The sequence below is a fragment of the Podarcis liolepis genome (genome assembly GCF_965112155.1).
Source record: "Podarcis liolepis genome assembly, chromosome: 13".
Lineage (NCBI taxonomy): Eukaryota > Metazoa > Chordata > Lepidosauria > Squamata > Lacertidae > Podarcis > Podarcis liolepis.
In genome coordinates, this window is record NC_139573.1 from 10633060 (window position 1) to 10658780 (window position 25721).

A 25721-nucleotide genomic window follows, 5' to 3' on the forward strand; every position below is an offset into this window, starting at 1 on the left:
GCAGGCTCTCTGTCGCTCTCTCCTCCCCACTCAGCGGCTCTTCTCCTGCTTTGCTGTTTCAAAGCAAGCCATGGAGGAGGGAAGGAAGGGGAACCATGGATCCTCTGCTCACGACTGCAGCAGATCCCCCCCGCCACCCGTAGGCATTCGCTCCATAACACGCACAGACATTTCCCCTTACTTTCTAGGAGGAAAAAAGTGAGTGTTATGGTGAAAAAAATACGGTACTTAGATTTTCTGAATCCAGGGTTTACTACTACTTCCTTTAAGCAGGCAGGGACCACCCCCTCTTCGCTTCCAGCCCCGCAAAGCAAGGGCAAGGAAGGGGTCAAAGGGTGCATGGCTGTTGCTTCTTTCTCATGCCACCCTCCACTAGCCAGATCATCCCAGCCTCGCAAAGCAGATTGGCGCTGGCGTCACGTTGGTGGCAGGGGTTGGGCTCGTGCATCCACACCCACCTGCCAGCCCTGGATGCCAGGAAGACACACTCCACCACTGCCCTCTTGCAAGAAGGCATCGATCACTTCCCTAGCCCAGACAGCTGCCCCATTTCCTGCTACAGTGGTACCTCAGGTTAAGAACTTAGTTCGTTCTGGAGGTCCGTTCTTAACCTGAGGTACCACTTTAGCTAATGGGGCCTCCCGCTGCTGCCGCGCGATTTCAGTTCTCATCCTGAAGCAAAGTTCTTAACCCGAGGTACTATTTCTGGGTTAGCGGAGTCTGTAACCTGAAGCGTCTGTAACCTGAAGCATCTGTAACCCAAGGTACCACTGGACTTTTAATCAGCCAAGAAAAGCAAGTGTCTAGAGTACAAGTGATCGCCCTGACCGATCCAAGCAGTTTGTCGACATGCTTGGGCCTTACGAACTGAAAGTCACCCAACACAACAGGACCAGACAGGGCTCTGGACACCCCTTGAGATTCACCTGCTATAAAAGATGATTAATAATAATAATTGTTTTTATTCCTCTCCTCCTTGCTAAATAATCTTGCTTCACTGGGCCTTATTTCAGATGCATTCCAGACAATCAAAATCACTTCCTGAGAGAGGAGATGTGGCCTGAGAAGGTACATGGAAGGCTGTATTTTGCTCCCAGGCCTGAGGATCCCAATCTCTGGAAGACCAATGTGCCTTCATGTTATCATATTGTGCCATCCAGAGGTGAGAAGCTTAGTCTGATGTTCTGTTTCCAATTTGTTTCCTCCTCTTCAACGGAAAGGATCTAAGCACCCTTCATCCTCTTGAAAGCTGCCTGAACCTCCTTGTTCCGCAGAGTGTAGATGATGGGGTTCAACATTGGAGTGACCACATTGCAGAAAATCTGGATGGGTGTAGCTAACACATCGCTCAGGGACGGCTGGGTGTAGAGGAGAGCACAAGGCCCAAAGAAGAAGCAAACGACGGTCAAATGGGAAGCGCAGGTGGAAGCTGCCTTGCGCCGGCTTTCTGCCGAACGCATCTTCAGGACCGAGACAGCAATTCTGACGTAGGATGTGAGGATGAGACAGAAGCAGGCCATGGGCACCACGCCAATGTTGGTGAAGCTCACCGTCTCGATGATGTATGTGTCAGCGCAGGCTAGCTTGACCACTGGGAAGATGTCGCACAAGAAGTAGTCCACCTCATTGGTTCTGCAGTACGGCAACGTGAAGGTCAAGCTGGTCAAAATGGTGGCATGGAACGAACTAGTGAACCATGTGCCCGCTGCCAGAAGGGCACATACTTTCCGGTTCATGATGACTGTGTACCTCAGTGGGTGGCAGATGGCAGCGTAGCGATCATAGGCCATGACAGTGTAGAGGAGGCACTCGGTGCTTCCCAGGAAGTGGTAGAAGAAGACCTGGCACATGCAACCGCCTAAGGAGATGGTTCTGCTCCCTGCCCAGATGTTGGCCAGGAACTTGGGAGTGCTGATGGAGGAGAAGCCCAAGTCTACCACAGAGAGATTGCAGAGGAACCAGTACATGGGAGTGTGGAGGCGAGCATCAGTGATGATGGCAGAGAGGATGAGGAGGTTGCCGAGCAAAGTGATGAGGTAGAAAGATAGAAAGACGGCAAAGAGGATGTTGTGTATGCCTTCAGTGTGGGGGATTCCAAGGAGAATGAATTCCAAGATTACGGTGTGGTTTCTCATTTCAGATCCAACCATGTTGCTAAAGGGATATTTTTTGGTTGGGGGGAAGAGAAAAAACACACAGTCTTGGTCAGTTCTTCAGAAATCTATTTAGGATACTGAGTTGCAAAGGATCTACATCTGTTGTGAGGAATCTGTGGCCCTCCAGATGTTGATGAAATCTCAACTCTCATTAGACTCAGCCTGCATGGCTGATGGACAAGGATGATGGGACTTGTAGTCAACATCTGGAAGGTTCCCCTTCTACAGGAGCTGGAAGCAATTCTCCAATGTTTCAAACAGAAGTCTTCCCCAACCCTACCTGGAGGATTGAACCATTTGCAGCGTTTGTCAAGCATATACACCCAGAGTCAGCTCTAGATATTATTGGAGGGGTTGCAGATAAGAGTCCTAGCTCATCGTCTTCCTCCTGTCCTGACTGGCTATCTGACATAGGAGGGACACACTGTAAGGCAGAGCCTAGAATGAATAGCAGCTGAGGGAAGGAAAGCACCAGAGGTTGGGGGCTGGAAACAAGTGAGCAGCGGAAGGGAGAGGAGAGGCTGCAAAACAGATCGGAGCATCAATTGGACTGCAGATCCCTTTGAACTCTTATTTCTGAGTAGGCTACATCCTCTTAGAACTTACTTCTGAGTAAGCCAATAGGATTTGCAGCTAGGTAAGCATTTTTAGGATCAGGCTGTAAAGTGCTGGGGTGTCCAGCAATGTGCATAAATGTGTGAACTGTGCAAGTTTCTGCGGAATCTCGTTCACAGATCTTTTCCAGATAATCTTCAGGCAAAGCACCCATTTTGTTTGCTATCAAGCTTTCAGCACACTCCATGGGAATCATTCCAGAATTAGCCCTGCAGAAATCCGTGCCATGAATTCACTGTGCACCCTTTGGCCTCAGTTCCTCCATCTCTAAAATGGGAAGCTGCCCACCTCATCAGAAGGGCAGGTTGTAGCAGCTGAAGTGGGTGATCAAGGCTAAATTAGGTGCCTCCAGCAGCTAAGAGCCTGGGGTAATTCTGCAAGCATTTCACCAAAGGACAGGGTGAAGATTTTAAATGGATTTTGCAAATGCAGAAGTTATATATGAATAATAATGCAGTAAAGGCAATTATCCTGAATCAGGCTGCAGCAGAGTGAGAGAAATTCTGCTGAGAAGCCAGCTCTGGCAGGCTGCTCTCTCCATCAATTGTCACCTGGAAGTAGTTTCAGCAGAAGGAGAGAAGGGAAGCGGGAGACTCTTTTAATTAAGAACTAATTCTGGGCTCATCCACACTTACCTTTTGTCCTGCACTTTCTAGGCATGTGTTAAAGTGTCGTGTCCCAGTGGATTCCCTGCACAAACCTGTTCCGAATGCTGAATCAGAACAAATGACAATTTGGATTTTCCACATATTGCAGTTTGCTCCAATTCAGCAGTAAAGAGCAGTTTTTTTCATCCAGAAGGCAGCAGGACACAAAAAAAGTGCTCAGATATCATAGAATCATGGAGTTGGAAGGGACCGTGTGGATGATCTAATCTAGGGATGGCCAATTCCCAAGAGACTGCGATCTTCTCACAGAGTTAAAAACTGACAGTGATCAACCCCATTTTGGGGGGCTCAGGTCAAAGTTGTTGAGCTTCGTTTTTTTAGGAGGGAAAGCCCTGTTTTGGGGGGGTTCAGGTTGTTGAGCATTTTTTAGGGGAGCCAAGGTTGTTGAGCTTTTTTGGGGGGAGTCAGTGATCTACCAGTGATCTACCGGTAGATCACGATCTACCTGTTGGACGTGCCTGCCAACGCCCTGCAATGCAGGAATTTTTCACCCAAGGTGAAATCTCGCAACCTTGAGATTAAAAGTCTACCAGCTGAGCTATCCCAGCTTTGTGGCTCATTGACGTATAAACCTATTCCTAGAAACATGGCACAAAAGGAAGTCCAGATGAGCCCTCAGTGGTGAGAAACATGTGTACTACCAGGTCTTTTTATTAAGCTCCAACTCCCATCAGCCCTTGCCAGCATGGCCAATAGTCACGGATGAAGAGAACATCTGGAGGACCGCACCCTGAACTAGCACCTTAGTTTGTTTGTTTTCCCTCCTCCCTTCCTATCCCTTTTTCCCTTTGTGTCATCCCTCCTAGATTGCAAGCGGAAGAGTAGGATCATTGACCTTTGCAAGCTGTTCAGCCAGTTTGTACTGAAGAACAGGGCAAATACATTTGGTGAATTGGCAGCAAAATGGGACCTTTTGAATAAGGAAAGGTAGATGTTTAAAAAGCATTTCAACAACAAAGAAAAGGAGCTGGAGAAAAGAAATATTCTCTTACCCTGCATGCATCGAAGACAGGGAGTTACTGCATTACTTAGTTCTTCTCTCTGATGCTGAATCTTATCATCTCAGCCCACCACCAGCACCTGTTTCCTTGAAATAAAACTTCTACTGATTGATCAGAGCGGGTGGCTTCCCTTCTTTCTTTCACAAGAAAATCTACTTTGCTCTTACATCAGTTCAGTAAAAATGCAGATCTCCTGCGTTGCAGGTTCTGAAAGTCTGCACGGCCCCAGTCTTCTGGAGGCATCTTTACATCTTCTGTGTCCTTCTGTAGGGATTTGAGACTCTGGAGAATGCCTTCCAGTCTCCCTGTCTCATGGCAGTGCTCAATGAAATCACCAGCAGTGTTGCATCAGTTGTTTTGAACAGTTAATTAGCTGCCTGTAAAATGGATGGGGAGGCAGTCGTCTCTTAGAGGTGGGCTGTCAAACAAAGCCTGGGGCCTTTAAAAGATCTCTGTGGCACCCTTAGCACTCTCCAAGGAAATGATCATCTCCAGGTTTAAGGATTAGTGACTTGATAGGAAAGTAAAGGAGTTACATGTGACCTCTAAAGGTTGTGAAGAATGCACAAAGGCCATGATGGCTATGTCCTCCCTCCAATGTCACAGGCAGTATGGCTCTGAAAACCTGTTGCTTGGAATCAGAATTGTGGAGAGCACTGCTGAACTCCTGCCCTCCTTGCAGGCTTCCTATATGCATCTGGTTGGCCACTGTGAGAAAAGTATGCCAGACCAGATGGGAGCTGCAGTCCAACAGCATCTGGTGTGCCCTTCATTGGTTACCCTTGGAGTGGACGCGAGTGGCGCTGTGGTCTAAACCACTGAGCCTCTTGGGCTTGCTGATCAGAAGGTCGGCAGTTTGAATCCCTGAGACTGAGTGAGCTCCCATTCCTCCAGCTCCTGCCAACCTAGCACTTCAAAAGCACACTAGTGCAAATAGATAAATAGGTACCACTGTAGTGGGAAGGTAAATGGCGTTTCCGTGTGCTCTGGTTTCCGTCACAGTGTCCAGTTGCACCAGAAGCAGTTTAGTCCTGCTGGCCTCGTGACCCGGAAACCTGTCTGTGGACAAATGCCGGCTCCCTCAGCCTGAAAGCGAGATGAGTGCCACACCCCATAGTCACCTTTGACTTGGTAACCATCCAGGGGTCCTTTGCCTTTTACCTTTTACCCTTGAAGTAGCCATCTGGACTGTGGGAACAAAGGGTTCTATCCAACTAAGTCTTATTCAGAGTAGGCCCACTGAAATTCATGGACTTAGTCATGTTCATTAACTTCTTTTTTCCAATTATATTTTATTAAGTTTCAACACAGCATATACAATTACATCTTTTTGCTTATTTGTGTTGATTTCCCACCCAATTTTCCATGGAATTGCTGTTTCTTCCCTTCTGCTGCCCTACCTTCTATCTACCAAATCATAACCTCAATATTATAATCTAATTACTTACGTTGCTCATGGCTCAAATCCTGCTCACGGGTTCGTCATATGGTAGCATTTCTTTAAGCAGTCCAAAAAGTCATGTTCATTAACTTCAGTGGGTCTACGCTGAAGTAAGCATTGGACGGAACCCAGAAGGCTGGACCAGACAGACCTTTCATCTGATCCAGCAACCTCTTCTTACATCCTTCTGTGTGACAGTGGATCAGAGTGTCTTGGAAAGGAATAGACTCTTCTCCATTAGAAGTTGACTGTCCACCTATCAGGGATGCTGCTGCAGCTGTTTACTGACAGGAGGGTGGACTGGAAGATGTTTGAGGGCCCTTCCAACTCTAGGATCCTATCAATGGTATCCACAGCAGGGCATTGTGCTGAGATTCTGCTCCAACAGCAACACTGAGCAGGCTGGTAGCTTTTGTGCAGACGGCGCCTGGCTTCCTTCCACTGTGCCACTCATGGCACAGAAGTATACAGCAGCGTCGCTCAGTCTTGCCACGTCTTTTTTCAGCGTGGTGCGGCGAGATTCTTTGATCACGTCTAGCGTGAACTCCTCAGCAGCTGCAACAGACTTTCCATCATAGCTGTGTCCCAAGTAGGACATTGTGCTCCCAGCCTGCTTGTACCAATACATCGTGTCGTGGGACGCACTTAGGTTTTGAGTACAGTCAATCAGGATCTTGCCTCCTTCCAAGGAGAAGACTTCCTCAGGTTGCATGACTTGGCCAAAGACAAAGCACTGAGCCACTGTGTGGAAAGAGATGGTGATTATAGGAAGAAGATGCTGAAGGAAGGGCTGTAACTCACTGGGGGTGCAGAAGGTCCCAGGCTCAATCTTTCACAGCATCTACAGGTAGGACTGGGAGAGACACTCTGTCTGAAATCCTGGAGAGCCTCTGCCGGTTGATGTAGACAATATGGAGCTAGATGGAATGGAACAATCTTTGTCTAAGACCCTGGAAAGTTACTGCTGGTCAGAGTATTGGACTAGATCAGGCTTAGCTTATATGGCGCCCCCCAGAGTTGTTCCTGGACCACAACTCCCATCAGCCCCAGCCAGCATGACCAATAATAATAATAATAATAATAATAATAATAATAATAATAATTGTACTCTGCCCATCTGACTGGGTTGCCCCAGCCACTCCGAACAACTCCCAGCATATACAAAAACATAATAAAACATTAAAAACCTCCCAATACAGGCTGACTTCCGATGTCTTCTAAAGGTTGTGTAGTTACTTACATCCTTGACATCTGATGGGAGGGCATTCCACAGGGTGGGCGCCACTACCAAGAAGGCCCTCTGCCTGATCAGAAATGATGGGAGTTGAGGACCAATAATATCTGGAGGACAGCACATTGCCTAGTCCGAGGCTAGATGGACATATGGTTTGACTCGGGCCACACCGTACATTGATAGCACTATGATAGCACTTGAAACATCCATGGCTTCCCCTGAAGAATTCTGGGTGCTGTAATTTGTTAAGGGTGCTGAACGTTGATGGGCAGCTCCCTATTCACCTCACGGAACTACAATTCTCAGACTTCCCTGTGAAAGAGGATTGATAGTTAAACCATTGTAGTAATTGTATATCTGAGGGGAATAAGGGTCTCCTAATGATGTTCAGCATCCTTAACAAACAACAGTTCACAGGATGAGCTCGACTTCCAAGAGCAAATAGCAGGCTCACCAGTTGTGAAGAGCAGGGCCAGGAACATCTTTAGGCTCAAAGCTGAAGAGTAGCTGTTCCGCTGAAATGAGGAGGGTGCCTGGCCGCCCCTAGCTCTTAACAGATCCTTCTGTCAAAAGATCACCACATTATGACAGAAAGCGAGTTTCCTGTAATGCTCTGAAAAGCCTACTGATCTCGGCACACCACAAACCACCACCACAAACCGATGCTTTGCTTTCACCCTGTTTCCCCTTCTTAAAGCTGAAAATAGGAATGATCCAGAACATTCTACATACAACTCATGACCAATTGTGGAATCTGTTGTAGTTTTCTTATATAGCAGCTGCGGGGTGGCTGGGTGTAACTTAAACCAGGGAAACAGTACGGATGAAAGGGTTAAAAAACCCCATACCCCTAATCGCGCTGCTCCTATGATATTTGTAGCCCCTTGTGCGTAGAGAGCACCCTGCTTCAGTGTCTAACATGTGGAAGAACATGTGGAAAAGAAAAAGCTGTCTCTTTAAAGTCAAGAAGAGTAGAAGTTGGCCCCCTCTTCACCACACATTTAAAACAATATCCTATCACTTTAAATGGACATGGCATCCCCCCAAAGATTCCTGGGTGCTGGACTTTGTTAAGGGTGCTAAGAGTGGTTTAACAATCAATCCCTCTTCCCAGGGAATCCATGAGGTGAATCGGGGTCTCCAAATGACTCTCATGCATAGCTGTCAACTTTTCCCTTTTCTTGTGAGGAATCCTATTTGGAATAAGGGACTTTCCCTTTAAAAAAGGGAAACGTTGACAGCTGTGCTCTCATGCTGAGCGGAATTGGCCTCTGTATGTTTAGAACAATGGTTAGAAAACATGTTTTAGCCTCCATTTACAGGGGCAGAATTCCTTGGAATGAGGGAAGGAAAAGGATGAACAGGTGTGATAAAAAATTAAAAAGGAGGCCCATGTTTCAAGCTGGGGTGAAGGGAGGAGTGCAGCCTGTTCAACACAAACCGAGCATTAAAGGGTATGCCTGTACCTTCAGTTGCTGTAACTTGCTCTTCTAGATCCAATGTGTGAGACAGAGACTAGCTAGGGAAGTTATCATCAGAAACAGATACATGAAACATGAAGAAGACTTACATTTCTCATTGTTATGGGCTGTGATGTCCATGATGTAATTTGATGTCGGGACACTGGCAGGCCCCGTAATGAGATCAGAAGCCTCTCATTCTGTTTCAATCACACCTTCATCTCCTCTTCATCCTCCTTTTTTTCCAGAATTTTATCCTTCCTTATCACAAAATTTTAAAAGGCATTGATCATTCCTGGTTGTTTTCTGACCCCTAGTGGTCACTTTTGTCATTCTCCAAGCTTACCTAAAATTCGAAACAGATGTTGGGGGTGAATATAAACACCTCCTCTCTCTACTTGTATCTTCCTTCTTTAAAAACATAAGAAGGGCCTGCTGGATCAGCCATCTAGTCTAGCATCCTGTTCTCACAGTGGCCAACCAGATGAATGTGGGAATCCTCAAGCAGTAAAAAGGTAAGGGTACCCCCTGACCATTAGGTCCAGTCGCAGACGACTCTGGGGTTGCGGCGCTCATCTCGCTCTATAGGCCAAGGGAGCCAGCGTTTGTCCACAGACAGCTTCCAGGTCATGTGGCCAGCATGACTAAGCCGCTTCTGGCGAACCAGAGCAGCACACGGAAACGCTGTTTACCTTCCCGCCAGAGTGGTACCTATTTATCTACTTGCACTTTGACGTGCTTTCGAACTGCTAGGTTGGCAGGAGCTGGGACCAAAGAACGGGAGCTCACCCCGTCACGGGATTTGAACCGCCAACCTTCTGATCAGCAAGTCCTAGGCTCTGTGGTTTAACCCACAGCGCCACCCACGTCCCATGACCTCAAGCAGTACCCAAGCACAATATCCTCCCCACCTGAGGTTTCCGGCAACAAGCATACAGAGGCATTTCCTCCCCCAACCACAGTGATTCTTCAACATCAACTTCATTGGACTGGTCATTATTTGAATGCCTAATTATCGTCTTCCAAAGCAACTACTCCATTCCAAACTTAAAAATGGACAGTGTAATGCTGGTGGTCAACGAAAGAGGTTTAAAGACTCTCTCAAGGCAAATCTTTTAAAAATGTAGTATAAACACAGACAACTGGGAAACACTGGCCTACGAGTGCTCCAGTTGGAGAACAGCCTTTACCAAAGGTGTCATGGGCTTTGAAGATGCTTGAACTCAGGACGAAGGGAGAAACATGCTAAGAGGAAGGCACGCTTGGCAAACCCTCACCGTGATCAACTCCCACCTGGAAACCTATGTTCCCACTGTGGAAGGATGTGTGGATCCAGAATTGGCCTCCACAGTCACTTATGGACTCACTGTTAAAACCATGTTTATGGAAGACAATCTTACTCAGGTATGAGTGATCGCCAAAGAAGAAGAGTCAGCTTTCTGTCCCTTCTGAGCATGCTAAGTCCTCACTGAGCTTCGCTGGGTTCCCCATCCACCACCTTTTTTATTTTAAACAAGCCTAATTATACATGCCACTTCGGTGTAGATGGTGCTGGTTTGGCTACAGAAGCATTCACAAGCATTCACTGTTAGGCCCTGCCTGCACCACACATTTAAAGCAGTATGATATCATTTTAAAAAGTAATGGCTTCCCCCAAAGAATCCTGGGAAGGAACTAAAGTTCCTTGATGGGTTCTTGATGTAGTTCTTGATGGGGTTTTAATTCCTCTGAAGGAGCTTGGGGGTACTCCTGGATCCTTTGCTGTCGCTCGAGGCTCAGGTGGCCTCAGTGGCCTGAAGTACCTTCCATCAGCTTCAGCTGGTGGCCCAGCTACGCCCCTATCTGGACAGGGATAGCCTAACTACTGCTGTCTATGCTCTGGTAACCTCAAGGTTAGATTACTGCAATGCGTTATACATAGGGCTGCCTCTGAAGACAGTTTGGAAACTTCAGTTAGTGCGGAATTCAGCGGTCAGGTTGCTCACCAGAGCAAGACAGTTTGAGCATATTACACCAACTGCACTGGCTACTAATTAGTTTTTGTGCCCAATTCAAAATGCTGGATTTGACCTCTAAAACCTTGAAATGGCTCAGGACCGCAATGCCTCAAGCACCACCTCTTTCCATATGAACCTACCCGGACCCTGAGATCATCTTCTGAGGCCCTTCTTCGTGTGCCTCCTCCTCGAGAGGTGCGGAGGGTGGCAACACAAGAACAGGGCCTTCTCTGCAGTGGCTCCCCGTCTGTGGAATGCTCTCCCCAGGGAAGATCGCCTGGTACCTTCATTATACACCTTTAGACACCAGGCAAAAGCGATTCTTTTTAACCAGGCCTTTGGTTGATCCAATTTACATCCTATGCCCTTTTAAAATGTGAGGTTTTTTGGGGGGTTGTTTTTATTTTGAATATATATTTTGTGGTTTTATATTTTGATTTTGTTCTGTGAACCGCCCTGAGACTCCAGGTATTGGGCGATATATAAATTCAATAAATAAATAAATGTTTGTTAAGAGGTGCTGAGAGCTGCTAGGGGACCTCTGTTCCCCTCACAGAGCTAAAATTATCAGAATGCCCAGTTCTTCTTGACATGGAACTCTGGGAATTGTAGTTCTGTGCAGAGACAATTGTGGTTCCAAGAGAAAAGCAGTTCAGCTCTGTTTTCTGCAGCCAGTGAGAAAGGCACCCTTTTCCAGGGAGGGAGTTTTGTATGTGTGTGTGTGTGTGTGACATCACATGTCTGCGTTGTGGCAGTGGGCACCCATGGGCCTGAGAGTGAGATGCCACCCCTGACGCACTTTGATGAGGTTGCCCTGGACCCCTCTAGTTCTCCAGATGTCACTGAACTCAAACTCCCATCAGTCCCAAGCAGAATAGCAAGGGATGATGGGAGTTGTAGTCCAGCAACAACTGCAGGGCCAGAGGTTTCACATCTCGGGGAGGGGCATGAATAGGTTGAAATTGGGGGGGGGTCAGGCTTGTGGGCTCTTGCCTTCTCCTCACCACCATTACTCAAGGGCTCCTTCATATCTCACCTCACCGGGCAGCACAAAAGCACATTCACATTGGATCATAGAATCATAGAGTTGGAAGAGACCACAAGGGCCATCGAGTCCAACCCCCTGCCAAGCAGGAAACACCATCAGAGCACTCCTGATATATGGTTGTCAAGCCTCTGCTTAAAGACCTCCAAAGTAGGAGACGCCACCACACTCCTTGGCAGCAAATTCCACTGTCGAACAGCTCTTACTGTCAGGAAGTTCTTCCTAATGTTTAGGTGGAATCTTCTTTCTTGTAGTTTGGATCCATTGCTCCGTGTCCGCTTCTCTGGAGCAGCAGAAAACAACCTTTCTCCCTCCTCTATGTGACATCCTTTTATATATTTGAACATGGCTATCATATCACCCCTTAACCTCCTCTTCTCCAGGCTAAACATGCCCAGCTCCCTTAGCCGTTCCTCATAAGGCATCATTTCCAGGCCTTTGACCATTTTGGTTGCCCTCCTCTGGACACGTTCCAGTTTGTCAGTGTCTTTCTTGAATTGTGGTGCCCAGAACTGGACACAGTACTCCAGGTGAGGTCTGACCAGAGCAGAATACAGTGGCACTATTACTTCCCTTGATCTAGATGCTATACTCCTATTGATGCAGCCCAGAATTGCATTGGCTATTTTAGCTGCCGCGTCACACTGTTGGCTCATGTCAAGTTTGTGGTCAACCAAGACTCCTAGATCCTTTTCACATGTACTGCTCTCAAGCCAGGTGTCACCCATCTTGTATTTGTGCCTCTCATATTTTTTTTTGCCCAAGTGCAATACTTTACATTTCTCCCTGTTAAAATTCATCTTGTTTGTTTTTGCCCAGTTCTCTAATCTGTCAAGGTCGTTTTGAAGTGTGATCCTGTCCTCTGGGGTGTTAGCCACCCCTCCCAGTTTGGTGTCATCTGCAAATTTGATCAGGATGCCCTTGAGAATCCAGAACAGCAGAGAATCCAAATTCAAGAATACAGTTGTTTTTTCCTTCCCCTTGCAGAGAACAGCGATGCTGTACAAATGTTCGGAAACATCGTGGAAGTTTTGAACGTCCTAACTATCTCCCTTGTGGTGCCTGTCAGGAGTTCTGATCTCTGCGGGGCTGACTTGCTAAAGAATGGCAACAAAGTGAAGTTGGCAAGAGCCTGGATTGATGCAAAACAGCAGAAGGTTATATATCCTGAGAGAAGCAATGCTGCAGCCTGGTTCTTAAACTTTTCAGAAGACAACAGTGGAGAACGGCAGCTATAATCCCGAGGCTACTGCAGGTCTTTTTTTTATTTATCATTTGAAAGCATGGATCACTTGAAAAGATTTAGGGGTTGGTTGATGCTAAAATAACTTTCTTAGAGGTTTGAAATAAGACTCCTTATCAGCTTCTCCTGCTCCTCTTCTTCTTCTGCTTCTTTTAAGATAAAATAAATCTTAAGCAAGGATGTGGGTGTGAAGGCAGTTCAGACCAGGGGAAAGAGGTGTTTAATGCTCCCCAAAGCAGTTTTTCTGATCAAAATCACACACACACACACACAGCTCCTATTTCATTTGCCCCAATGTACGAAAAAAATCTGGATTCATTTTTCTCCAGCAAAATTAACAGCAGCTCTCTCTTTGTGTGTGTGAGAGAGAGAGAGATTTTGATTTTGATAGGGAAAATCTCAAGGATGGCGAGGGCTAAACAGTGTGAATTTCTCCGAAGAAACAGATTTTGTATGCAGTTTTGACTAGAGTAAACATTTTTGCGAGCACTTGCTCCTAACGTAACGCATTTTCGTATGTCATTTCTACTGTTATGTCCATTCCCCTAATATATGCATTTTTGCAAAGCTTCGTTGGCCAGAGACCTTCACTGCAAGATTTAGATAGGTGTGGATTTTGATGGATGGCTGTGTGTCGATGCTTACATTGTTTCAGAAAATGCGAAGTTAATAGGTTCATCTTTAAATGTGGCCTGAATCAAATCTCTCCCCCATCCCTTACCACCTCTGAATTAAGGTGTACTTTGGCCCCTGTATGGTTACCATAGTGAAGTTATAGCAACAATGATCTATATTTCATTTGAAGGCAATCTGGCTGCATTGCCTTATTTCTTTACCACTCTTTACAATCCTTCTTCTCCTCTCCTCTCTCAAAGGAGGGGGATTCTCCCAAAGAATCCCAGGAAGGAACTGTAGTTTATTAAGAGGTGCTGAGAGCTATTAGTAGCCCCCTGTTCTCCTCACAGAGCTAAAATTATCAGAATGGCCAGTTCTTCTTCACATGGAGCTCTGGGAATTGTAGTTCTGTGCGGAGAGAATCATAGTACTGAGAGAGAAGCAGTTCAGGCACCCTTTTCCAGGGAGGGGGGCTCAGAAGTGGAGGAAGAGTTGTGTGTGTGTGTGTGTGTGTGTGTGTGTGTGTGTGTGTGTGTGTAATATCACATGTCCACCTTGTGGCAGTGGGCACCCACAATCCTGAGGGTGAGATGCCACATATATGGTTAACTAAGAGTTGGTGGTAGGGGACATGGGTGGCGCTGTGGTCTAAACCACTGAGCCTTGGGCTTGCCGATCGAAAGGTTGGCGGTTCGAATCCCCGCAACGAGGTGAGCTCCTGTTGCTCAGTCCCTGCTCCTGCCAACCTAGCAGTTCGAAAGCACGTCAAAGTGCAAGTAGATAAATAGGTACCGCTCTGGCGGGAATGTAAACGGCATCTCCGTTCGCTGCTCTGTTTTCACCAGAAGCGGCTTGGTCATGCTGGCCACATGACCCGTAAAAACTGTCTGCGGACAAATGCCGGCTCCCTCGGCCAGTAAAGTGTGATGAGCGCTGCAACCCCAGAGTAATCTGCAACTGGACTTAACTGTCAGGGGTCCTTTACCTTTACCTAAGAGTTGGTGGTATGTGTGTACAGGGGACAGAATACATGGGTGGATAGGAAAATCATTGTGTTAAAGATCTATGGAGAAGCAGAACAGGCTTCAGGATTTTTCAGCACCAGGGTGGATAAAAATCAATGATGTTTTTAAAAAAAAACAATGGTTTTTTAAAAAAAGTAAAAATTGGATTTTAAAAATTTAAATCGGATTTTATTTTTTTAATTGGATTTTTTTAATTTAAATTGGATTTTAAAAATAAAATGCTTTTGGAGGAAAAATCTTTCTAAATATAGTTTTCTATTTAAGTTACATTATAGTCCAAAGGATTCATCAGGAAATAAGGATTTGTTTTAAGTTTTTCATGTTTGCTAAAACTCAGTCTAAGGTGTTTTTTTTAAAAAAAAAATGTTTAACCACATCAGTTAACAAACATGGATACATATGGTGTAATGTTACTGTTTTAGTTAAATAAATTGTTTAAATTGTTATTACAAAAATGATTATTTTTCTCCTTGCAATAAAGTACAGAAGAAAGGTTGTCCAAACATAAACAGTTAACTTATTAAACCTCACAAAAATTTCATAATTATCTGTCTATGTATTTCTAATAGTATAACCAAATCAGTAATTTTTGATGTAACTGTAAAAACTACTCTGAAAATTTATAATTTCAAAAATGAAACCTTCATGTGGTTGTAAATATTAAGATTATATCAGCAAGAATGAGTCTTTCTGTACAAAAAAAGATTTAAATCAAGTCTTACTGACTAGTGATTTAAATCATGATTTAAATTGATTTGATTTAAATCAAATCTACCCTGTTCAGCAGCACAGTGCCAAAGAATATATATTTACATGTAGAAGTTTCCAGACTCAATTCCTGGCATCTCTAGGTAGGACTGGGAAAGTATGTTGGTGAAGCCCTGGAGAGCCACTGCTGGTCAGAAGAGGCAGGTTGTGGTGCAGAACCTCAGGGCTGGTGGCTGAAGGTGGCTCTCCAAGCCTCTTTGTGTGGCCCTCAGTGTTTTCCATGGGCCATGCACCCTTCCCCAACCAAACCCATTCCTAGCCCTTCTTCTGCAGCCGACCTGAGTGATTTTGTCAGGCTAGAATATCCCGTTAAACTCGGATCCTGCCTCTTGTTTCAAGGCTCGGTGCGGCTTAACAGTCAATCCCTCTTCTCTGGGAATTCTGAGAATTGCAGCTGTGTGGTGGGAATAGGGGCCTCCCAATAACGCTCAGCACCCTTTACAAACTACAGTTCCCAGGATTCTTCATGGGAAACCATGGCTTGCTTGAAAGCATGGTGTGGTACTACAGTACTTTAAATGTGTAATGCATATCATTATTATTATTTAGATTTGTATACCGCCCTGTACCCACAGGTCTCAAGGTGGTTCACAAGATAAAATCACAATATAAAAACACAAAATGCATAATTAAAAACAAACCAGTAACCCCTCCATAGACTTACCATGATAGCTATATAGAACCTCCATTGTCAAAGGCAATTATGCCATTAGAGGCCAATTTATAGGGAGCCAATAGTAGGAATGGGCCATTGCTTTCATGCCCTCCTTGTGAGCTTCCCAAAAAGTCTGTTCACAGCCCGAAAAGTTCATAAGTAGAGCGCCACTACTGCACATGCATGAAGCGTAATAGAGCGCTTCTGCGCATGTGTGAAGCACACAGATCGCTTCTTTGCATGCGTGGCGAAACCCAGAAGTATACACAGGGCACAGCCTGACTCCCTCCTTTGGCAATCTTCACAGAACTTTAGCCTAATGGTTGCCATCAATTTGAGTTGAATTAATTTTATAATGAAATGATTTTAGAATGTTGTACTATTTTCTTGTTGCTAGCCGCCCTGAGCCCGGCTTCGGCTGGGGAGGGCGAGATATTATTATTATTATTATTATTATTATTATTACTACTACTACTACTACTACTACTACTACTACTACTACACTTCCGGGTTTGCTGCGTTCGCAACCCGAAAATCCGCAACGTGAAACGAATACAACCAGGGGTATTACTGTACTTTACAAAGTTGTTATTGTTCTTCACCAGATCTTCACCTGTTACAGTATTTGTAAGAATGGATTCCAAATATCATTGAATTTGTCCATGTTGCAAGTTTGTATAAATCACATATCTTCAATACATTCCTTCTGTAAACAGCTCTGAGGGTTTCTCTTTTCAATCAAACAGTATGTAGAGTGTATGAAATAATAAATAAAGGACCTTCTAGGTCACTCAAAATGTTCTTATGCCTTTTCCCTTTCTCTAGAACAGAAATGGAAGAACGTGTGGTTCCAAACTGGACTGTGGTAGCCCCAAACCAGACCTCGGTGACCGAGTTCATCCTCGTGGGGCTGTCCAATGACCCTGGGACGCAGCTGGTGCTCTTTGTGGTCTTCCTGGTGGTCTACCTGCTCACCTTGGCTGGCAATATTCTCATTGTGGTCACCATCATCCACAACCAGGGGCTGCACACTCCCATGTACTTCTTCCTGAGCAACCTCTCCTTCATCGACGTCTGCCATGCCACAGTCACTGTGCCCAAGATGCTGGCTGACTTCCTCTCAACTGCAAAGACCATCTCCTTCGGGGGCTGCGTGGCCCAGATGTTCTTCCTCCACCTCTTTGCCTGCACTGAGATCTTCCTCCTCACTGTCATGGCCTATGACCGCTATGTGGCCATCTGCAACCCGATGCATTACCTCACCATCATGAACCAGAAGGTCTGCCTCCTGCTGGCCGGCACGATCTGGTTGGGTGGCACAGTGCACTCTCTCGCCTTGACTGGCATGACCATCAAGCTACCCTACTGTGGGCCCCAGAAGGTTGACAACTTCTTCTGTGACGTCCCCCCGGTCATCAGGCTCGCATGCACAGACACCTACGTCATTGAGATCCTCATTGTTTCCAACTCGGGGCTGATCTCTGTGGTCTGCTTCGTGGTCCTGGTGGTCTCCTACGGCATCATCCTGGTCTCCCTCCGCAAACGTCTTGCGGAAGGCCGGCGCAAGGCACTCTCGACATGCGCAGCCCACCTCACGGTGGTGACCCTCTTCCTGGGGCACTGCATCTTCATTTATTCCCGCCCCTCCACCAGCTTCTCGGAGGACAAGGTGGTGTCGGTCTTCTTCACTGCCGTCACCCCTCTGCTCAACCCCATCATCTACACGCTGAGGAATGAGGACATGAAGCAGGCGCTCAACAAACTGTTTGGCAGGAAGGTGACGGCGGAGAAAAAGTGAGGGTCCGGCTGTAGTATGCGGAGGTGCAGAGGGAAGGTGGGGAGAAGGGCCCAGTTGAAATCTCACCACAGCCAGGGTGAAATCGGGCAAGCGAGCATGGATCTCAAGCACTGCACATCTTCCATGGGTTCACCGTGAAAATGTGGGGTTTGGAACATAGAGGAGAACCTGGCACTCAGAGCTTTTCAACTTGGGTACATGAGTTAAGACAGTTTCCTGATCCCCCTGATCAAATTTTGAACTCCTGCAATCACAAAAGACTTATCCTTATTATGTTACTGGGTGAGCACTTGCTGTTCACTGCTACGTTTCAAGAGTCTATGGATCAGAGCTTCTAAATGCTGAAGTGTCCATCTATGCCAACATGGCCCCTGGCAAACTTGCAAACTCTAGATTCTGTATATGGAGCAAATGAAAATAAACATGAGCAGTAAATGTTGATGAGCAAAATGCGTATTTAATAAACTTACACATGCATCTAGAAATGCCACTTGACTTGCACACTTTAGCTTGGATTTCAAACTGTGGTGGTACCTCGGGTTACATACGCTTCAGGTTACAGACTCTGCTAAACCAGAAATAGTACCTCAGGTTAAAAGCTTTGCTTCAGGATGAGAACAGAAATCATGCAGCAGTGGTGCAGCAGCAGCAGGAGGCCCCATTAGCTAAAGTGGTGCTTTAGGTTAAGAACAGTTTCAGGTGAAGAATGGACCTCCGGAACGAATTAAGTTCTTAACCCGAGGTACCACTGTATTTTGTGGAAGGGGAGGGGGCCTTCTGCTTGCTACAGAGGGGTGCATTACGGTGCACAAACTGTGCAAGGGAATCTAACAAAATCCCTGCAGCCGCCTGAAACAACTGAAGGATTTCGCCGTGTTACTTTAAAGGTCTATACAGGAGAGGCAGTGTGGCTAGGGGAAGGTTGTAACTCAGCGGCAGAGCACCTGTTTCGCATTCAGAAGGTCCCAGAATCAATTCCTGGCATCTCCAGACAAAGCTTTTACAGTGGTACCTCTGGTTAAGAACTTAACTCATTCCGGAGGTCCGTTCTTAACCTGAAACTGTTCTTAACCTGAGGTACCACTTTAGCTAATGGGGCCTGCCACGCTGACACTGCACGCTTTCTGTTCTCATCCTGAAGCAAAGTTCTTAAACCCGAGGTACTACTTCCGGGTTAGGGATGTGGGTAGCGCTGTGGGTTAAACCACAGAGCCTAGGACTTGCCGATCAGAAGGTCGGCGGTTCAATCCCCGCGACGGGGTGAGCTCCCATTCCTCGTTACCTGCTCCTGCCAACCTAGCAGTCTGAAAGCATGTCAAAGTGCGAGTAGATAAATAGGTACCACTCTGGCGGGAAGGTAAACGGCGTTTCCGTGCGCTGCTCTGGTTCGCCAAAAGCGGCTTAGTCATGCTGTCCACATGACCCGGAAGCTGTACGCTGGCTCCCTCGGCCAATAAAGCAAGATGGGCGCCGCAACCCCAGAGTCAGCCACGACTGGACCTAATGGTTAGGGGTCCCTTTACCTTTACCTTTTACTACTTTCGGGTTACCGGAGTCTGTAACCTGAAGAGTTTGTAACCCAAAGCGTTTGTAACCCGAGGTACCACTGTATTCATTTAATAAGATTTATATACTGCTTAGTTTTTTTAAAAAAAAAATCTCTACACAGTTTACACAGAATAGTATATAATATTCGTTTTTTTAAATGGCAGCAAAAGCAGAAAGACGTAGCAAAATTACGGAAATATAAATGCAAAAGATTTTTAAAACCAATGCACTGTACATAATAAAATTACATGCCCGTGTAGGCTTGCCTATTTTTAGCAGACATTAACAGCACCAAGGAAATGCCTGCCTAATATCCAGTGGCAGGGAGTTCCAGAGAACAGGCACACTAAAAATCAAGCCTTCATTAAGTGTGAAACAGGCACTTGGCAATGTGGCACTTGTAAATGTGCCCGCCCCATAGAAAGAAAGGTTCTTCCAGGCCAGCATACCTTTTTTGGAGGTATATCCTGCATCATGTGCTAGCTTTCTGCATGCAAGGAGTTTTCCCCTATAGAGGACCTGCAGTCTGAAGTGGTATAGACTGGGTGATCAGTAGAGGGTCAGCCAAACTCAAACATTGTTGGATCTCCCAGCCATACTTTGTTTCCTTTCAGGCTTTTATTCTGCCTCTGAAAACCAGTTCTTGGGAATCCCAAGTGGGGAGAGAACTGTGATTCTGAAGTCCTGCTTGCAGGCTTCCTGGAAACATCTGCTTGGTTACCTGTGAGAATGGGATAGTGAAGAAGATGGGCTTTTGGCCTAATCCACCCACCTTTGGTTAAAATGATCTAGCTAGTGATCCTCACCAGTGGCGTAGCGTGGGTTGTCAGCACCCGGGGCAAGGCAAATAATTTGTGCCCCCTAACCCGTGGATTTGCGCCCCCTAACCCGTGGATTTGCGCACCCTAACCCTAACCCCCAGATGTTGCGCCCGGTGCGGCCGGCCCCCCCCTGCACCCCCCACGCTACGCCACTGATCCTCACTGCATCCCCTGTTCTAGACCTGTGCCATGAATGGAGTTAGACTGGCTGAGTTTCCGTTGTGCAATTATGGCCAATTGTTGTGTTGTTCTCTGTCCAAATTGACACACGATTCCTCAAAACCTAAGAGGGCTTGTTAAATGACGCCAGGCTTAACTTTGACGTTTCTAAAACTTTGGGGCAACTTGCGTAAGACCTCCCCCGTGACTTAATTGTGAGAACTTCAGCTTGCAATCCTTGCTTTGATGCTCCAATTGGTGTTACACATTCTTGGCTATGACAGAATAAGAAGCATATTGAGGGAGGAAAAGCATAAAGGATCTCCAGAGCTGGCAACGAGAGGAGGCAAAGCAACATGTCATGAGTCTTTTTGCTTCCATTACTTATGGGTTGGGTAGTCCTTACTTTAACCACAACTCCTTAGGTCTCTCAAAAAACGAAACTTGAATGAAACTGAAGACTTGGATCCTTTCTATATTTGAATTATGCCAAAGGAAAACCAAAATGTAGAGACCTGATCTGGATCTAAACTTCATGTTAGTTTAGAGGCAATTTATATGCAGGATTGTTCATTTGGCCCAAGACTACACTTTATAGTAGCAATTTTATACAAAGCAAATTCAGCTCGGACTGTCTTAGAAACGCAGCCTGGAAGGATCAAAATGTGCTTTGAAGAGAGTGTAGAAATTACAAGTTCTTCTCTCTGATTCCCTTGAGCTGATCTGCGTGGCCTTCAGAGGCAGTCAGAAGAAACTGTTTTTAAATTGAACATTAGACGCTTGTCCAAAAATATCTCCACCCTAAGAATCTCCAGCACCTCCAGAAAGAAATGTAAGTGACATTTTATTCATTCAGTTGCAGAAGGGAGGGTTTGGGATTCTGTGAGTGGATGCACAGCATTCCCTGAAAGCACATATAATGCACATTTAAAGTACATTAATTCCCACCACCTCCCAAGAATCCTGGGAACTGTCATTTGTTAAGGATGCTGGGAATTGCAGCTGTGCAAGAGGGAAACTACAGTTTCTAGGATTTGTTGGGGAAGTCATGTGCTTTCAATGTGTGCAGGATGTGGTTTAAATCTATCCTATGGATTTGACCAGATCTTAAAGGAACAAAACTTCTCTGTTGAAATTCTATATGGAAACATACTCGAAATCACACCTGTCACTGAGGTCCAAAACTGGGACAAATTAGCCAAGTCCTAGCACTTGTTAATTTTTAAGTGGGTGTCAATGCATTGTTCATCAAGGGAGCCGTGTGTATTCTTCATTTGCACTACCAAAATGCAGAAATGAGATCCAGCATAATGAGAATAACATGCAGGCAAAATAGCACACAAAATTGCATATGTTAGGAGAAATTTGCACAAAAATGCTGGTGACTTTTCGCAGGGACCTTTTTGTAAAGGAAAAAAAAAATCATGAACTGATCCAGAAATGTGGAGAAATGAATTTAGGATTCAAAAATGGAAAAACTGAGAGAAACTGAAATTGAGCGATTCATCCATCATTAGACTGAACTAATGCCATCTTGAGGGACACACTTCCTTCCTTCCTTCCTTCCTTCCTTCCTTCCTTCCTTCCTTCCTTCCTTCCTTCCTTCCCTCCTCTCTCTTCTTTGCTCTTTCTGTTCTGTCATTTGCTGTAGTGTCCTTTGCATGGGCTGCTGCTGTTTTACTGTTGGGGGGGGGGGTTGTAGGTTTTTTTAGGATTGCTAGGGAGCAATCTTATGCACAAGGAGCTGGTTGGTGTAAATTAAGCCAGGCTAAAGTTACACCCTTTATAACGGGAAGGTAAACGGCGTTTCCGTGTGCTGCACTGGTGCCGGTTGCCGGAGCAGCTTCGTCACGCTGGCCACGTGACCCGGACGTGTCTGCGGACAGCGCTGGCTCCCGGCCTCTAGAGTGAGATGGGCGCACAACCCTAGAGTCTGTCAAGACTGGCCCGTACGGGCAGGGGTACCTTTACCTTTACCTTTAAAGTTTACCTTTACTTTTAAAGTTACACCAGATCCAACCCCTGTTCAGCAGCTGGGTTCCCACTGCAGGTCTGCCTAGATCTAGCAGAGGGGAAACAAGCCTTTAAAACAGTAGTTTACACCAGATTCCCTGGTTACATGATCGAGCAGAATTTTCTTAGGATCCAGCCTAGGTCCCCCACTCTCTGGTCCCACCACACTGCACAAAGACCCCCTTTTGGGCACTTACACCGGCCTCAACTTAGCCAGCTGTGCTGGGAAATTATGCCAGTATATCTCTGGCTGAACCCAGGTTGGGAATCAGCCAGCTGAGGTGGAGATCCTCTGCATCTTAAGCCACTCATACCAGCAGATCTTGCCACAGGACTGCCCCTTTGCCCCTGTTATTTGTTTTTATCTAGCCTTCTTAATCATAGTCAAAGTGGATGGCGCCTTTTTTTTTCTTGAGCCTCCTCAGGTAAGCTATGACTCAGAAGGTGGCATATCCATAAATCTATCAATAGAAATAAGTATATCTTTTTCCCCTCCTCATAGTAGGGGCATAGCAGAGAGGATGGAATTAACCCTCCTCTCTCCCACTGCCTTAGCCCCAAACTAGATCTGAACTCTGCGGCTGGTTTTTAAAATTATTATTATTTATACATTTCACTGATTTTACAATCATTTTGACATTTTAAAACATGGGTAGGCAAACTAAGGCCCAGGGGCCGGATCCAGCCCAATCGCCTTCTAAATCTGGCCTGCTGATGGTCCGGGAATCACCGTGTTTTTACATGAGTAGAAAGTGTCCTTTTATTTAAAATGCATCTCTGGGTTATTTGTGGGGGATAGGAATTCATTCATTTTTTTGTTTTTTTCCCAAAATATAGTCCGGCCCCTCACAAGGTCTAAGCGACCCTGCTGAAAAAGTTTGCTGACCCCTGTTTTAAAACCTGACTTCCTTCCACCTTTTTCTGCGGTTTCTTAAATTTATTTTTAATATCTTCTGCATATCCAAATTCACTTAACTTGTTTATTTATCTTCTTTCAATATATACTCTTACGTAACTGCGGGTTATTACAATAATCCTGCCAGTGTTTTTTATCTGTTTACTGTAAATGTTCCATAAACCATTTCCATTCTTTTATCAAAAGTTTGTTATCTTGATTACTTATTCATCCGGTACGTTTCACCATTTCTGCATATTCCGTAAGTTTTTGGATCCATTCTTCCTTTGCTGGGAGTCTGCGGCTGGTTTTTTTAGCTTAAAAAAAATTTAAAAATTCAAGGTTTCTGAATGCCACGTAACACTAATCACAGGCAAAAGTAGATTTCAACTTCCTTTTCCTTTAAAAAAAAAACAAATCAGGTCCCCTCTCCTCTTCCTGTGTATTTGGGGTGGTTCTGTGTGTTTTCACCCAAAGAGACTCCAGGCCAATCAGAATTTCAGTTTCTCATCCTCCCTGTTTCTGTCCTGCATCCCTTCCAGCCTCCGCCACAGAGATGGATGCAGTACCAGATAATGTCACTACGGTGAAGACATTTGTCCTGTCAGGCTTGACCACTAGCCACAGCACCGAACTGGCACTCTTCGTTTTCTTCACAGCTATCTACTCCCTGATCCTAGTTGGCAACGTTCTCATCGTCGTCACCATCATCTACGACCAACATCTTCACACGCCCATGTATTTCTTCCTCAGCAACCTCTCCTTCATCGACGTCTGCCATTCTTCCGTGGTCATGCCCAAAATGCTCGCTGACTTCCTAGCGGAGACGAAGACCATCTCCTTTGGGGAATGCATAGCCCAGATGTTCTTCCTCCACCTCTTCGCTTGCACGGAGATCTTCCTCCTCACCATCATGGCCTACGACCGCTATGCCGCCATATGCAATCCTCTCCATTACGGCACCATCATGAGCCGCCGGGTCTGCCTCCAGTTGGCTGTGGCCATGTGGCTGGGCGGCTTGCTGCACTCCATAGCCCTGACACTGTTGACGCTCAATGTGCCCTACTGCGGTCCCAACAGCATCGACAACTTCTTCTGCGACGTCCCTTTGGTCATCAAACTGGCCTGCGCCAACACTTACGTCTTCGAAATCCTCATCGTCTCCAACTCAGGGGTGATCTCGGTGGTCTGCTTTGTTGTTCTGGTGGTCTCCTACGTGGTCATCCTCGTTTCCCTGAGGAACCGCTTCTCTGAAGGGCGGCGGAAGGCTCTGTCGACTTGTGCTGCTCACCTAACGGTGGTCACCTTATTCCTGGGCCACTGCATCTTCATCTACCTCAGACCGGCCAAGAGTTTGGCTGCGGACAAGGTGGTTTCTATCTTCTTCACGGCGGTCACCCCTCTGCTCAACCCGGTCATCTACACCCTGAGGAACGAGGACATGCTGAATGCCCTGAACAAGCTGCGAGGCCGACAGGTCAATCTGGAAGGCAAAGGGCATTAGGAGGAAGAGGGGTGAAATGGTGCATTCATAAAAGCGCAAAGCTGCTTTATTTCGGACATCATTTGCAAACTAGTAAGAAGGAACAGCTTTTGACTACAATCAGCAAACAATATTTCATATCGAACTCAGGTATACCCCAGGATTCAGCAGTGGATATGAAACCATGTTTTTACTGGATTTATTTCAGTGCAGGCTCCCTACTGATCTTTGGAACTCCCTGCCTATTAACATCAAGCAGGTCCCTTCACTGTACTCTTTTCAAGATTTGCTAATATATGTACTGTATTTTTTGCTCTATAAGACTCACTTTTTCCCTCCTAAAATGTAAGGGGAAATGTGTGCGCATCTTATGGAGCGAATGCAGGCTGTGCAGCTATCCCAGAAGCCAGAACAGCAAGAGGGATTGCTGCTTTCACTGCGCAGCGATCCCTCTTGCTATTCTGGCTTCTGAGATTCAGAATATTTTTTTACTTGTTTTCCCTCCTCCAAAAACTAGGTGTGTCTTGTGGTCTGGTGCATCTTATAGAGCGAAAAATACGGTATATATTTCAGGCAAGCCTAGCTAGAAATGTAGAATGTCGACATGTTCTTTAATCTGGTTTTTAGCTTGTCGATTTTAATTATTTTTTATATGTGCTAAATAGTTGTTTTTAAACATTGTTTTTTTAACTGATGATTTCATTATTTTATTCCTTTTGTAAAATGCTTTGAGGAGGTTTCTTAAAATCTTCATGAAGTCAATCAATAAAATGCCCTTCAGAGTCTGCGGTCACATCTGCACCATATATTTAAAGCAGACTTGCTCCACTTTAACCCTCGTGGCTTTCCTCAAAGAATATTGGAAACTGTAGTTTCTTAAGAGTTCTGGGAATGATAGCTCTGTGTGGGGTCTCTCAACCAACTACACTTCCCAGGGTTCTTTGGGGGAAACTTGTGGCTGTTAAAGTGGTATAAATATGTTTTTAATCCAAGGTGCGCTTACAATCTGTGCCTGCTCCATGATGGACCTGTATTGGACCTTTACAAATGGAGGGGTGGGACCATAAAAGCCAGGGGCCTA

The 25721-nt window shown here is 45.8% G+C and overlaps 3 protein-coding genes across 3 annotated transcripts; 2 read left to right on the plus strand and 1 right to left on the minus strand.

The window, feature by feature from the left end:
• Positions 1 to 1223: 1223 nt before the first annotated feature.
• On the minus strand, positions 1224 to 2135 carry LOC310691447 (olfactory receptor 10D3-like; the record flags this gene model as incomplete). The annotated part of the gene is made up of 1 exon (XM_083471240.1): positions 1224 to 2135. One exon carries the CDS (start codon positions 2133 to 2135, stop codon positions 1224 to 1226), a length of 912 nt encoding a protein of 303 aa, XP_083327366.1.
• Positions 2136 to 16754: 14619 nt separating this feature from the next.
• Positions 16755 to 18308, plus strand: LOC310692462 (olfactory receptor 4E1-like). Its single transcript, XM_083473406.1, has one exon. The coding sequence runs from the start codon at positions 16756 to 16758 to the stop codon at positions 17719 to 17721; it is 966 nt and encodes a 321-aa protein (XP_083329532.1). The 5' UTR covers position 16755; the 3' UTR covers positions 17722 to 18308.
• Positions 18309 to 20969: 2661 nt separating this feature from the next.
• Positions 20970 to 24677, plus strand: LOC310691426 (olfactory receptor 4E1-like). Its single transcript, XM_083471218.1, has 2 exons — positions 20970 to 21081; positions 23700 to 24677. Exon 2 carries the CDS (start codon positions 23714 to 23716, stop codon positions 24659 to 24661), a length of 948 nt encoding a protein of 315 aa, XP_083327344.1. The 5' UTR covers positions 20970 to 21081; positions 23700 to 23713; the 3' UTR covers positions 24662 to 24677.
• The last annotated feature ends 1044 nt before the right edge of the window (positions 24678 to 25721 follow it).